This window comes from Hetaerina americana, unplaced genomic scaffold, assembly GCF_022747635.1.
Source record: "Hetaerina americana unplaced genomic scaffold, ioHetAmer1.1.p SCAF_2, whole genome shotgun sequence".
NCBI classification, from domain to species: Eukaryota; Metazoa; Arthropoda; class Insecta; order Odonata; family Calopterygidae; genus Hetaerina; species Hetaerina americana.
In genome coordinates, this window is record NW_027286763.1 from 51,645,487 (window position 1) to 51,661,974 (window position 16,488).

At 39.1% G+C, this 16,488-nt stretch overlaps 1 protein-coding gene across 2 annotated transcripts in view; it reads right to left on the minus strand.

The window, feature by feature from the left end:
- Positions 1 to 9,514, minus strand: part of LOC139687698 (Golgi resident protein GCP60) — a 37,045-nt gene extending 27,531 nt beyond the window's left edge. For both annotated transcript variants that reach the window (XM_071584951.1, XM_071584950.1), the window contains exons 1-5: positions 9,162 to 9,514; positions 8,620 to 8,761; positions 8,394 to 8,534; positions 7,626 to 7,730; positions 4,761 to 4,848 (exon numbers count right to left, since the gene is read on the minus strand). In XM_071584951.1, the coding sequence (XP_071441052.1) occupies positions 4,761 to 4,848; positions 7,626 to 7,730; positions 8,394 to 8,534; positions 8,620 to 8,761; positions 9,162 to 9,321 (636 nt within the window). In that variant the 5' untranslated portion in view covers positions 9,322 to 9,514. The remainder of the gene's footprint in view (positions 1 to 4,760; positions 4,849 to 7,625; positions 7,731 to 8,393; positions 8,535 to 8,619; positions 8,762 to 9,161) is intronic.
- Between the last annotated feature and the right edge of the window lie 6,974 nt (positions 9,515 to 16,488).

Consider the following 16,488-nt stretch of genomic DNA (forward strand, 5'->3'; position numbering starts at 1 on the left):
TTGACGGGAAGGTTGGTCTTTCGCGGAAGGGCTTGACTGTTGGTGGAGTTGCGAAAATTCGCCGCGCCAATGGAGCCGCACGGGTCTTTTGATGGGGAGAGGCGCCATTCCGGAAACCGGAAGATTGCCTCGCGCAGTAGCGGAGGAAAATTGACGCTGCGGCGAAGGATGGCAGATGCAAAGGCAAACCTTATCCCAGTCTCCAACAGGTATCAGTCGCTATCGGAGGATAGCCCAGCGGTATCTGCAGCACCTACCTCCGCCCCTGTGTGAGTGATTTAGTGACAGGCAGCAGTAACTTCAGACACAGTAATGGTCACATTGCGGTAGAGGGCAGAAAATGATGGTGTGAGCCAGTGCCTAACGAAATCGAGTCCACACATTCTATTTCGGTGTTCGCAATGCGGTAGGCGTTCGGGATGGAATTGCTCCTTTTCCAAAAATTCATCACAAGTTTTTTTAAGTAAATTATAATTTCCATGTGTTGCACCAAGGTTGTATTGCATTTAGGTCATCTAAAAACGCTGCTGTGTCCTCAGGATTAAGGATATCTCGTCAAACCACAGCATCGTCGGCATATAAACGTATCTTACTAGTGACTACAAATCAGCGTGGCCTTTTCTCACCTTAGATTATTTATTATTTTATTTATTCATTTACAGAGTACCCCGCAAGCCACCGATGTGAGTGACAGGGGGTGATTGCACACCAGACTACCTTAAACCCAAAATACCTATCCCTTCCAGTGCAGTCGGACAGCGTTATCCTGAACCCTTATCTTTCGTGGGAAATATTACCTCTTAAATCTATCTGTTCTATACCTAATCTCAGTTATTGTCCTTCATTGACCGACAACTTCTCTCGTGTGCGTAGAGAAGTATATCTTACTCAGAAGCCGTATTGCATGCATTGGTAGTTTTTATTATCCACATTATTTTAATTCATACACACATTTTCATGTTGCACACTTGGTGTGTCATCACCCCCTTTCACACACCCTGGCGGTGGTTTTAATATTGATAATCGAGTGATTTATACTTTTTCATAATAAAATATAATCAACATGGGGTCAGGGTACAATTTAGAAGTATCAAACGGTTACTTCACATGATCATGAACCCTGAAACGGTCGGTAAAATTGATCCGGTCATTCGGAAACTCGTGAGGAGTAGGCCCCCTCAATGAATAAATGTATCATCATTGTGTTCCTTTGGTGCTGAGACGCATAGACCATTTCGCAAAACTAACCGAACCATGGCAAATCTCGAATAAAATTAATAGTGAGCCGAGTAAGCTTGGTTGAATTTTTACAAAACATGGTACCCTGCAAGCCGCTGCCAGGGTGTGTGGCAGGAGATCCAGGCATGCAACGTCAAAAATTAAGTTAAGTAGTTGGAGTATATCAAAATATAACTAATCACTTCAAATGAAAGAAAGCCGATTAATGAAAGCATGACCCATGACAGAGCCGAGAGCTTAACCCGCGACGGATACACGGGTCAGTGTCACGGGAATGATTTCATTAGATGACAATATCCTTAAACGTTCATGCCTGTCCACATCACTCAATCACCGTTTAATTATTATAACACCAGCTAACACATTGCTAAATATTGTTTCACATACGGACCAGCTTAACACATTGTTAAATACGTAAAATAGGTGTATTGTTCGACATGAAATTGAGGACGAGTGACGATATTTCTAATTGCAGTAATCATTATTTTGACGTGATTCAAGGAAGCAAAATTATACCAATTAACTGGCACCGAAGTTAGTGTCAGCCACTAAAGGCGGGTCGATCGTTATTATTTTTTCCGTCACACAATTACACGCAGCCTTGAAATTGAAAAGCACAAAATTACCCTCATTAGCGTCTCAACTGACGCGGGCACCGACCGGGAGCGCCGGGCGAAGACAATGTCCATGGCCCTTCAAAAAATATCCTCTCCCAGGAGCACACCCACGTCATTAAACATGTGCTTAACGCTCAACTTTCATCAACACGGCCGGCCGTTCCGTCAAATTATCCGGATCTTTACGATTCTGAGCTTTTCGTGGAGATTGGTCTCGCGACCACATGGGAACCTTTAAACGAATGGAATTGGGAGGTAAAAATCAAAATAGAAACAAGCTACCTCGTCCGCCAATAGCACCCGGCGGGAAAAGGAAGGACGACTGGTTCAATCGACCAACAAGCGAAAGGGAAAATCGACAAACAATATCTGCGAGACGATGGCGCCACACTTAAGTGTTAGCTCGTGGCGAGCTCACGGGAGACTAATTACCACAGGCATGGACGAGGAGAGCCTAACCCTTCCTCGCAACCATTTCTCCATCCGAACGGGCCTGTGAAAAAAGATTAAACTTTTTCCCTACGCGGCAAGAATTATTGCACCTCGATCCATCTGCCGCTGGTCAATCTCCCCGTTTTCCTCTCCGAGACACTGGGAAAACACGAACGAATTCTGACCGAAATCGAATCTGCCGCCCGCCAGACACAATCTACGATGGATGCGAGGAAAGATACGGAAGGGATTAAGCGGGTGAGCGTTTATGGGCGGAAGCCAGCTCTTGGTACCAGACGCGTGCTGGCCGCGACGTGACGAGCGCGTGTGCTGGTGGCGTACGCCAGCCGTACGACTAGATGAAGAGGGGCGAGTCCCATCGAAATCACGAAATTACGCCAGTATAACACCCAACGCCGACTTTACCTCCTCCAGGATGCTGGGGTTAAGATTGTTCAGGCCAGGAATTCTCCTGAATTTGCTCGGTCATAATAAGAATGTTTTTAGTTATAAATTGGAGTGAGTGCTTCACATATCATAAATTTGGGTATCTCAAATGTAAAGAGTCGTGAAAATAAGGAAGCATTTTGAAAGTGTATTGCAACGGGGTATGAGCGACCTCTACAGTACGACATTATTCAAACAACTATAATTTTCAGGATCACGGACACATCAAGGACATTTACTTCAGATAGACATTCCCAAAATCTCAATTTTACACGTTTTTTGAATATCCTAACGAGTCAGATTTAGGTATGTACATGTGTCATTTATTAACATTTTCCTTGCTTTCAATCAATCCCTTTCCCTCAACAGTGTTGAAATCCATGGCAGCCCATATCGTTCAGTAACTGAACAAAATCCAAAGACACTACAGGTGTCTCTGGAACTGAAAAAATATAAACGGCACACACTAGAAAATCTAAGATGTGAACTTCTTGAATGCCGAATTGAACAAAGGAATGGAATCAAATACCCGCGCCAGACTTCGGGTCAGCGACAATTATATATATAATAAAATCGTTTTACGAACATCGAATAGAATTCATGGTTTGAAGCTCTACTTTGTGAAAATTAGGATCGCCGAATAAAGGAACTTAGCATTGTAACATATAGTATACCTGATTATGTCGCCTATGCGTCGAAACCGGTTGAAGTATAATACAGTTTATAGTATGAAAAAATTCTAAGTTTATAGATTCAGTGATACCGGATAGCATGAAAACGCACGCAGCCACATAAAGCTAACATCAGAGTTATAGAAATAACAAAGCGGCGCTCATAATCTACTAGAGGATACCATATATACATGAACATATGGGGCGGTGAGATGAAAAATGAATGGAGATAGACTTACGAGTGGAAAATATATTCTGCGCGAAAAGAAGACATTTTCAAACTTATCTTAAAGGCTGTGTAAATCTCGTCCAATCTTAAGATATTTTCACGTGAGCCTAACACGTAGTTCATGTTCTGCATATACGTATTAAATTTCCACAACTCAAACAGACAAGAGGTAGTCCATTAGGCATAATTTAATCTTCCATGACCTGATGAATTCGAGTTCGTTAAGTGTAGACGAAGCAGGTGATTCGATCGGCTCATCAGAAGAAATTATAACTTTCTTTCAATGTCGTATATTCCAGGAATCGGTACAGTATATGATAGGGGTGAGTAAACATTATGCAAGCAGCTACAATACATAAAACGGTCAAATATTTTATAAATTGCCCGGTAAAAGCTCTTCAGTGAGAAATTTACATTTTATGAGGATTTAAAAGGGATATTAATTTATCGTGTTTTAATTCGTTTTCCTTATCCTCGTGATAAATCGACAGGAGACAAATTCTATGCCTGCAAACTACACACTCGCCGACTAACCAGGAGTTTAAGCGTTCGTACCTCGCATCCGTCTCGGATCCTGTGTTGTCAAGCAATGCTTTTTCTTCACCTTTGTACACGGAAAACGATAACATCGGACGTAGGAGCACCTTAAACACGATTATAACATCGTCCATATGGGTTGCTAGGAAATGGACACGGACAACTGAGAAAATATATAACACACAAAATAAGATAAATTATGAAATGGTGAGGGTCGGTGTGTACCTTGGGCAACTCACCGAAACCATATGGCGATCCAGGATTCCCACCTTCCAAATCCTCAGCCTTCGATAAGGGCAGGGAATAACTAAATACTCTTCCAAAATGTTTCCAGCAATAATAGTCGATGGGGTGTTGAGCACGTGAAAAGTATGAGGATGCGGACCTCCCTAATATTCTCTCGAGTGCGTAGATACTTCAGACAATCCTTCTCCACCGTCTCCTATTCACAAATCGGCATTGAACAATTCGTTCAGAAACTTCGTATTGGGAATGATCCGTCCTGTCACGACCATAGGGGTTTGAGGAATATCCGAAAGATTCCCTGCTCCTGTCGTGGGAAGTGAAAAGGGTGGAAGCGAAGCTCACCTGCTCAGGATTTCCTGGGAACTGCTGCTCCGCGTAAGCCTTGAAGTGGTGGTAGGTCTGCTGATTGAGGGCCTCCTGGATCTGCCGCCTGGAAATCGAGAGGACGTCATGAGTTGGCGGCGCGGAGATTTTCTCTAGCCTCACCAAGGGTGAAGAGGCGGGCGTGAAGTGGGGAGGGGAAGCTTGGAGGGGAGACCGGGCGGGGGCGTCCAGGAACCCAATCCCCTCCTTTTCCCTCCCGCTCCATTCGCCCTTCCGACTCAGCCCTCTTATCGCCGTGTGGCTAATAAACAGGAGGGAGGAGGGTAGATGGGGAGTCACCACGCCGCCCTCCTCCAACCTAAACCCTCCGTCCCCAGCTGCCCCTCCCCCCAGGAACGACTCCACACAGGCAGACCCCACACCCCCGACCGCCCGAGAGGACGGTGTGAGAGGGAGACCGGGGACGAGCAGAGAGAGCGTGGAGGTGGTGGATACTTGTGAATATGTGACACAAACGGCTATTTGGTGCCGAACCTCCATTAAGATGCAGGGAAGGAAAACTTCCACCCCGGGGCTGAGCAATTGGCGCACGGGAGGAGGGGGGGCAGAGTGTTGTGGCGATATTATCAGTGAGAATAAACGAAACGTACATTTGGGAAATTAATCGTTCCCATTACAATGACTTCCAGGGTCGGGGCGTCAAACATTTTCAATAAAAAAAACTAGCACCAGCATATAAGACAACGGCGATAAAATATCAAAGGGATAAATAGTGCCCGAAAATATTGCTGAATAGAGAAGATTTATGGTTTCGCTATTCCTTTGCACGATTCACCACCACAACGCACACATATGCACTTTATTACTTAAATCACCTCAACAATCGTCTCCCTATCTTCCACACCTTGCAGTGTAGATTCTAAAGAAATTTTAATACTAAACACCACAAATGAAGAAATAATTGCCTATCATTATCAAAAAAAATAGGTGAAAGCAAAGGTGATAAATGCATATAAATTCAATCAGTCCTCACTTGACCTACACCATGCCTAGAATACAGCTCCATCTACCAGAGACAGAAATACTTGAACATCATCACTATTGCCCATGGTTAACTTCATGTTTCCATTTCTTAAACTTTTGCTTTAAAAGTGAAAATTCTAGTTAAGTGCTTCCGTGAACTAAGTTAAGATTGATGGTGTACTTGTAATCCTAGTATTTTTAATAGAAAACCATATCAAATTAGTTCTTTCATAATACATTTTTACACAATGAAGGCTCTTTCAAACTGTCCCACTGTCCAGATGGTTCAATGCCATAAAGAAGACATTAAGTGACGCATTAAGCTGCAGTAAATTACTGTAGTAGCTAAATTAAGGCACTATAGGAGGATCAAAAGTTTCTTGTAGTCTTTGGGTAATTCAGGAGGGAAGGAAACATGATGTTTTTGAGATTTATAACCTACTGCCAAGAACAGCATTACACAAAATCATGCACACCACAAGGAAGGACTACCATATTTCTTTTCATTTTCCACGCACTTCTCTCAAGCACACATGACCTGCACTGTTGTGAAGTTAATTTTTTTTAAGGTAATCTACCGGTTTAGCAAGTTTTCTAGAGCCACCAAAGATATTTTTGCAAGCTTATATTTGCATCTCCAATCATTACAACTACCTTATCTATCCACTCACCTCTCTCACAGTCACCCATAAACACATGACATTATATGTAGATCCTTGTTTTACAAGAAGTTTTCTTTCAAACCAGTCACTCAAAGCCCAATTCTCTCTTCATGCCTGCTGTACTATTACCTACATCTCATACTTATCCTTTCAACAGGGTCACACTCATTTAGAACTTTTCTTAAAATTCCTCAGAACTGGCAACCTATGCTTCCCAACCACTGATGCATTACAAGTCGTTATTTCAAATCTCTGAATGCCAACTTTCATATTAACTCAGGACAATCTATGATAGAATAACACTATTCCCAAATGGATATTAGGCCTCTTGATTCAGAAATACGTCCACACTTAGAATGCTGCATATACTATAACCAAATCCTAATCACAGAGCTAAACCATTTCCATCAATGTTGACAGCAGACCCCTATTGCACACACAGGGCATCCAATTTTCATTCAGCCATTTCATTCAATAACTCTTGTTCCTTTCCATGCACAGCTTTTATGTTCCAAGTACCAAGAGTCCATGTAACATTGGCAGGTGCATCCTCTTCAATCTTACACTGTCTCCCCACCAAAAATTCTTTTCTGCACCTCTTCCCTCCTAAGCAAGGTATTTAGCACCTTTATCTACTGTTTTTCTATATAAATACCATAACCTTTAAACTGATGACACTGTCTAGACTGTAAACACTGTCAGATGCAATAAACAAAAGTGAAGTCAAAACAGAACAACACATTCCTTTCAAATAATGGTCTAGTTAAAAGAAATGGGTCATCGCACAGCCACTGGACTTCATTTTAGGTTACCACACAGCTAGGTTACACTGCTACAGGGTTTGCCGAATGGCTAGTGAAAGACAGGACAAAAGAATGCACGAAAAAGTTAAACAATAACTAAAGTCATATAGCAAGACACAGTATCTTATGCTCCAGAATAGACTATAGAACTTCATGTTAACAAAGTGAAGATAAAAAGTGTAATCACCTATCAGTTACCCATTGCTATCATTAAAACTCACCCACTTACACTTTTACACTGCCATTTTACAAATGTAGAGCCCTCAAAATGAGGTTAAACTGTATATTTTAAACTGATAACATTTGAATAGCCATTCCCATAAACTTTTAGGAACACAAGTATTTTCATAGTCAAAATGGCCATTTGAGCAAACAGTATTCCACTTTCAACTTACCGTTGTTGCTCTTGTTTCATCTTTTCTTCCTCTTCTTTTGCTTTTGTTTCTTCAATCAATCTCTTTTCCTCCTCAAATTCCCTCTTCTTTTCTAAATCTTCCTTCCTGCAATTTATTTTATCTATAATTATTCTAGACATCGAATCAAAATTTACAGCAAAAGAAATGTACGCCACACAAAGGTGTTCTAAAGCTTAAATAGTTTTATATTAAATTACCACACTCTTTTAATTATTACTTCTACCAGTAACGGCTCATTTGAAATATTTACAATCAAGAGTCCCTCAACTGCTTTAAACTCTCTACAAGTCCATTACACTCCTGTATTTTAAAATTATTCAAAATTTCTCTTTAACGCAGTCTACATACCAACTACATACAATTATAGACTCAAATGAAACATTTAAGTATGCTGTTTGATACTGAAGTCTAACACTATAATAAAAACGTCAGCAAGTTATACCTGTTTCATTGTTGTGCTTACATATATTCAAAAGTGGGTTTATAGCGGTGGTAGAGGATATCAGAAAAAAAATTCCCCTCAAAATGTGAAAGTAAAGAAGAGGGGAAAGAGATTTATCCACCCCTCTACTTCCACCATTTCTTTTGAATTTCATATAAAAGGCGTTGCCTATATCACTTATAGCACAATGATGACTTTGGAGGAGTTTTAGACGATAAACATTAAAGTAAACTCGGGCAACTAAAAATTGATCCGGGATAGCCACCGAGGGTAAGTATAAATTTATGGGTTGGTTTCCAACTTACATTTTTCTCTCTTTTTCCTTAATATCCTGGACATGGGCTGCGATAAACGGCTTAAATAAGTTACAAAGATTTACCAACAAATCCAAGAAATTTATCATGGCTTCCACCTTAGGCATATCCCCAAGTGACTGCCACGCCAATCTGAAAAGTCCATAGATTATGTTTCTCTACAGTACTAATAACATTGTTTTAAATGCATGGTACTACGACAAATGTTTCAGCTCACCTCCTATCCTTTCCAATGACATCAAGAACTCCCAGGGGTGGAAGACTATCCGCATTGAATTTTCCATGGCTAACTTGTTGAGTATACGCGACCAATTTTAACTTATCCTTGTATGATAACTGCAGTGCTTTACCAACATTTTCTGACAATTTTTGGGTAAAAGCAAAGGCAAAATACATTAGAATTCACGTTTAAAATGTCCAATGAATAATTATTTCAGCGTCATTGATTACATCTTTTAGTCAAATTTAACATACAGGCTAACTAAAATATCCAAAAAGGGTATTTATTGCACAAATAAAATCAATGTAAAATTCATTAAGTATCTAGGATACTAGAGATAATTATCTAGTATCTATGCAGAAAGAACATAATGACAAGAATATATCATTACGTAACACGCTATTTCAGAAAACCTAGGTATCAACTAACACCATCGGCGACATTATCCTGAGTCAACAGCAAGAATAACTACCGAAAACTTAAAAAAGTTGCAATTTAAATGTCTCTTAGGTGTATTGTTCAATCGAATACATGATTACCTTTGTAAAACTTTAAGCCAAGGCGATATAAGTCCTTTAACTCTAGGCCAAACTCTTTCAAAAACTCTCCATCCACAGAATTCACTGGTTTCTCTTTTGGGAGGGTCCCTAAACGATCATCTTCATTCACTGCTTGAGTAAGCTCCCCATTCGCCGCCATTACTATATCCAAGGTTTAGCTGCGATAACAGTGACATTTAACACCACTTACTCACTGTAAATAATAAATTCCACAACAAGGAAGAAATAAATATCAACAATTTAATTTAACATTCTCAATGAGTACCGAACATAACTCAGAGAGGGATGGCAAAATAATGCAAACAGAACGAACAAACTAAAAAGCTCGCGGTTCGATTGTCATTTATCAGGAAAACAAGACGACGACGTCGCCGATATAGTTGACAATTAACAGTATAGGTGGAACAGCATATGGATGCCCAAATCATTGAGTGGGGTTTTAACTTCATTATAACTATCAACAATTTTTTTTAACCTTCAAGAAAAATAGTGAAAATCATCATTGTGCATTGAAAGGTCTTAGAGACAACTTATATGAAAAGACCATCAAGAAAAACTGCCCAAAACGAATGTGTGATAACCATTCCTACCATAAGGAGGAGTTAATGAATGCTCATTAAGATGATCTAAATCCTGGAGAATAAACAGTAGTTCATAACTACTGGGTAAATTACCTACCATGGAAGAGCTACAAGATTGCACAGTTTCATGGCTTTTGCAAATTAACCTTATGTGCTACCTTTCCCCTAGTAGATTCCATCACAAAATTCAGATTTAACAATAGATATTATTCATTTTCAAGGTATTTTTTTTAATTTGATACAATCATTTTTTAAATCAAGAATAACACTCATAAGATGCCACGAAATGTTCCTTAAATCATTTAATTCATACTCTTAATTGACTTCCCGAGTTAATTTTGAATCTCAACAAGTTTCGCATTTAATCAACTAGAAAGAAATGCTTTCATTCAGAATTTACTCAGGATCACTGTTTCTCATCATGAAGATAGAGCTAAATCAGTTATCAACCCTTAGGCCGGTTTGATAGGTGAGGGCTCGCCAAGTGCTATGTTCAACGGTGTGCAAAATTCGGAAATAAGGGCAGGGGACCAGTTCCTTTCCCTGTACTGCCTATGGTTTTCAGAGAAATTGAAGTACCCTAAAAATCACACACCTCGGGTGAAGCTAAGGGTGCCCAGAAGCATCCCCAAAAAGAAAACCCTGGCCTTCTGGTCAGTAGACCAACACTATCCATTAAACAACCAAATCACCCACTAAAAATAGAAGGTACAAAAATTGTAATAATTCTATTAAAATTATTATAAAAATTCACAGATATTAAAATTATTGCGTGCTTAACTTCTTAAGTTTTAGTTAAGCAGAAGTCTACCAATTTAGGATAGTTTTTTCATTGAACCCCAGCACTACAAACTACTTTGCTTTTAACTCTTAATTAATATGAAAAAAATATCTTTTAATCCCACACTCTATAATACAACACAATTTTATGCCAATAGCTCTTTCTCTTCCCCTATCATGCCCAGAACTTCATTCCCGTAATTATCCTTTCTATTTTCTCCATTCTTCTCACCCACATCTCAAAAGCCTCTAATTGATGCTTATTCTTTAAGTTTCAATATTCAAGCTGTACAAAATTACACTCCATTAAAGTTTCAAAAATCTTTTCTTCAATTACTTGTATTTACATAAGTTCCCTGTCATCAACTCATTCCTTGTAAAAGCTTCATTGATTGCCTTTCTTGTTTAAATTTTCCCACAAATCTGCCTAATTTCCTTCAAAACATTTCCCGAACAGCGAAATCATTTCACCTGTTATAGCTGATGTTAACCAACTAGAATGTTTATCTCAGCCTTTCGATTTATTGAGAATCTCATAATGATTGTTTTGTTTTATTTATAGCCATCTAATTCCTCTAACTCCTTTCCCTTCCTATGTCTCCCTCACCATTTCCTCTACATATATATTGAAAAGAACAGGTGATAATGGACATAGACATGTACAAGTTCTGGATGTCATTTACCCCATCCAGTCTATTCCTATCTTATTCAAATGCTTATTAGTAATGACCAGATTACCCAGTTAAATATCTCAAAATTCATTAAGCATACAAATATATCCTAGTTCCTTTCTACCAGTGAGCTCATAGTTGCTGTATCTCATACATGTATACCTTCCCCTATCTACATCCAAAAACCTCAAGTAACCATTTGATATTGTCTCTATTGTAATACCCTTGTAAATAGCTCACTTCTTGTTTTCATGTTTTATGGCTATTAAAATATTTAACTGAAATGACATAATTTATAAATAAATTATCACAGAGTAATTAATTTAGCTCAGGAGTGAGGCAGAACCAACAAATTAAGTGGTAATCCTAGTTTACAAGCCATCAGATAGTTACTAAGAGGAAACTATAGAAAGTTTGTATGACTGAATACAAGAAAGAATTGGGAACATGATTGGGAGGAAATCACTCATGGTGATGGGAAATGGGAATGCCAAGATATGCCATACATGTGACGAAAGAAGGAGTAGGAGAGTGCAGTTTATGAATAGGGAATGACCCAGAGATAAAGCAATCAACTTTATCAGGTAAAATCACATTTTTATGTGGAAAGGCGAAGTATTTTAAATTTAATTTCAATATGGAGCCAACTGTTTGGAACTGAAGGCTGGTATTTGAAGTTAGAGGAGGAGGTAAGTTTGGAATGCAATTCTTTCCATTCTCTTTATGATGCTCTCATTAAGTTGAGTAAAATATCAAGTATTTAAAACAGTTACTGTTTATCTCATTATTGAGTAATGCAATAACTACAAATAAATACTTGAAAAAAGCTATAAGAGATTAAAGGGGTGGGAGCTGTAGAGGAAAGGTGGGCAGACCTTAATAATGGAAGAGCAAATGCAGCAAAAGAAAAATAACAGGAATGGTAAACTCAAGAGAAGTAAGAAGCCATGGATCACAGGTTCAAGGATTAGGATGAATGAGAGAAGGAAAATAATGCACAGGGTACTAAATAATAAAGTTTGGTGAGAAAACAACAGAGACAAGGAAATTCAGTCAAAGGAGACAACAGAGAAATTGCAGAGATGGAGAAAAGTAGTCAGGGCTAATACTAGTTTTGTTCGCTCTACTCTTCCAATTGCCTTCTCAAAATCAATGAAGCACACATAGCCAACCTGCATGAGTACATACTTTGTATTCTTTTCTATTAATGTTCTCAAAATTACAAGTGCCATGTATTCTCTTATCCAAAGCCTAAGTATTTCTATCTTTGGTAATTGTGAACACAACTATGTAACTCTCTATTGATGATACTCATTACTACTTTCACTGCATGTGAAATTTAAATACTGTGGAATATAGGAATAGCATAGAGGGATTGAAAATCTCTCAATAATTTAGATGAAACAAGTAAGCGTAGCATAGGGAGATTCATGATGGGCAGAGATAATCATAAGAGTGAGGTAGGGCTTCTCATTATTACAAATTCATTATAATTTACAAACACGCAAAGGACACATGAAGATTGACATGGAAAGGGGTAGAGATGGGAGAGGAAGAGGGCAGTCAGATATTTAACTAAGGTTGGCAGATGCTGAAGCGATAGTTAGCTAGATAGCTGAGGGATTGCAGTCATTGAAGAGTGCTTTACTGGACAAATGTGAAAAGTATGCGATAAACATTAAGCACAAGAAAAAACTGAAATAATGAGATTTTCAAGAAGTAGGAATACTAAAATAAGCATTAAAGTAGGAAGAAATAAATTAGAATAAGTAGAGCAGTTCATGCACTTGGAGAAAATGGGGTGCAGCAGTAGAAACGTTAAGAATAATATTGCTGAAAGAAGCACATACACGAAGGTAATTAAGGAGTTTCAGACATGCTGAATAAAGGCAACAAGAAAAGATCAATACTTAAATATGGAGACCAAAACTGAACAAATCTGAAGACTGGCTTGAAGAGGGTGAGTGCAGATGAGAAGCTATTGAAATATGGGCATCAAAAAGAATGGAGAAAATAAGTTGAACAAAGACGAAGGCAGTTACAAAGTTTTATATATGGTAGAAAAAGAAAGGAAGTTTCTAGATCAAATTCAAAACATGTAAAAAATGTGGGTGGACGAGAGATATTGACATATATATAGATAAAATGGTCAGAAGTGGTCAGATATTAAAGGCCAAAATAGAAGAGACTGTTAGGCAGGCAGGGAAGAGAATAGGCTTTATAATTGGCATGAGGGAAAGTACAAAGTATCGAAAAGGAGGAGGCAAAAAGACCTCCACATACTGTCATGGTCTAAGTCAGATTGTGACCATGCATAGTTCTTAGAGTTAAAGACTATCTTTAATGATAATACATATCATACACTAGACATGGATAAAGACAAAAGTAAATGGACCACGTTTGCCTATCAGCAAATTATTTTCTCCTATTCAGACGCAAAATTAGGTACTGTGAATTGGAAGGCAAACATTGAATGCATCTAATAAGAAGGCCAGAAAAATAGGTGAGTCACATGCTTCTCAACCAGTCCATCAAAAACCTTGTAAATGCAGTGAAATCTATGGTAACAAACACTCAACTACCCACTAAAACTGAAGTCAATGTAGAGGGCTCACTCAATGCAAGATTTATTTAGCAAATTGAAAACGATTATTCATTAGCAATTACTACACAAGCTCATTAAATCAGGCATAAGATGAATAGACTTACAATGACTCACTTGTGCACCACTTGTCACATGACTTCTACACCAATAAAAAGCAATTTGTAGTCATTGATAGTCTAAATAAAATCTGCCAATCATTGTTCCAATAAAATTTCTCATGGCTTTAAAATGGGACCCAATCTAATTTTTAAATAGATATTATATAATACCACAACAAGGACAGTTGTACTTCTTTTTGTGAATGACACGACCCTACCTTAGACTTGTTAACTTGAGAACACAATGTATGATAGCAATGAGTAATGTAGACATAACCTGTTTCATTGACTCAGTGACAATCAGCTATCAATTCCTATTAAAGTACATTTATGGTCTAATATGGCCTAAACCAAATGATCCAAGGGTAAATATACCAAAATTGACTATTAAAGCACTCGTCTAAACCATAGAAACACCTACAAGATTCTTAGATCATACGAAGACCTGTCTACCATCCATATGCATGGCAAGATCATCTGAACGACAACAAGGAAAAATAAATGTTTAACAGACATTTTTTAATGTGTAAGATGAAAGCCACCCACTAACGTTGTGGTAATATTTTCCTTGCAATGATCTACTACCACACACAGCGTATGAATGTGATTTGAAACTTCAATCATACACAAGAGAGGCAGAAACCACCAAACTCCACTTCCACTGCACCTTCATCAGTGGAAGTCTAGTTTTCTAATCAACTTCCACTAGCGACGGTGCAAAAAGCACCAGAATCTTTGACCCCCTGCACCCTTTTTTTCTGAATTCCAATATTGTTATTGTGACATACGAGGGTCATCCGGAAAGTAGTACCCGTTCGTGCCGCATGAAGTGCTGACGACGCGAGTAGCCGCTGGACGAGGTCAGATAGCTTCAGTGGCTTGTCTGCCTTCTCTGAGCCAAGTTGCGTGACGCTAGCATTGCCTGTGTTGTTTCTGTGATTGTTTACAATGTTTAAAAAAATTGAGAACGCCGCCAGTTGTGAAGTGAGGGCAGTGATTAAATTCCTCAATGCAAGAAACGTTCGCCCATGTGATATTCATCGCCAATTAAAGGAGGTGTATGGAGACAATGTAATGGACGAGTCGTCTGTTCGGCGGTGGTGTCGCAACTTCAACATGGGGAGGGGGAACACACACGACGATGAGCGTTCGGGGAGACCGTCTGTCATTACAGACCAACTGGTGAGCTCAGTTGACGAATTCGTGAGGAACGATCGGCGCGTCACAATTGATGACATCTGTGAGCATTTTCCCAATGTTTCTCGAACAATTGTTCATGAAATTGTTAAACACCATCTGCATTATGCAAAAATTTGTGCAAGATGGGTCCCTCGCGTATCTCAATGAGCTGGCGGCGAAGGACTATGCAGCAGGAATACAGAAACTTGTCACACGTTATGACAAATGCCTTAATTTGCTTGGAGATTATGTTGAGAAGTAGTTTAAAGTATCCTCTTTCAAATAAAATTTTTTATGTTTGTTAATATTTACTTTTGTGTCTTTATTTCACGAACGGGTACTACTTTCCGGATGACCCTCGTATATATATATATACATATATTATTATTAGGTAATCTACCAGTTAAGGTAGGTTTTAGGATGGACCCAGCTACTAAATAAATATTTTGTGATTCCTAACAAAATACAAAATCCAGTATCCTACTCTACATCAAACCCCTTTTCATCTCTGAGTACTTTCTTCCTCCTTTCATCCAGTCCAACATCCCTATCCTGTTCCTTCCCTTTCCTCGTTTGCCTAACATTCTCCCCTCTATGACAGTCTTCCACATCAAACTACCGAACAATACGTCCTTCATCCATTTTTCCTGCTTCCATAGGATTTCCCCTCTCTTCGCCCACCATACCGAGTACTTCCTCATTTGTTTTCTTCTCGGTCCATTTCACCCTCTCCATTCTCCACACCCACATTTCAAAAGCCTCCAGTCTAAGTCTATCCTCCTGCTTCAATGACCACGTTTCCGCGCCGTACATAGCTACGCTCCATATCAAACTTTTTACGAGTCTTTTCTTAATATCCTCAATTAACGTCCCAGTCATCAACTACCTCCTCCTTGTTAAAGCCTCTTTGCCCAGCGCAATTCTTCTCTTTACGTCCCAACTACTTTGACCGTGTTGACCCAAAACACTTCCAAGATACGTAAACTGTTCTACCTGCTCTAGTTTTCCCCCTCCTATTTTAATGTTTTGCTTAGCCTTTTTCTTTCAAGAAAATTGCATAACCTTTGTTTTATTAATATTGATTCTCATCCCATACCTGTCGCAATGAATTTCCAATTCACTCAGCAATTCTTGCAACCCCTTGGCTGACTGACAAACTAAACCTTGGTCATCAGCAAACCTAACTGATTTTACGAATTCCCCGCCCACTTTCATTCTGACCCCCAGTTCTTCCCATGCCTCTTTAATCATTTCCTCTGCATACAGGTTGAACAGCAATGGTGATAATGGGCAACCCTGCCTTACACCTCTTCCTAACACTTTCCAACTAGACTCCCCGTTCCCCACTCGCACCTGAGCAGTCTGAGACATGTACAGGTTGCAGATTAGCCT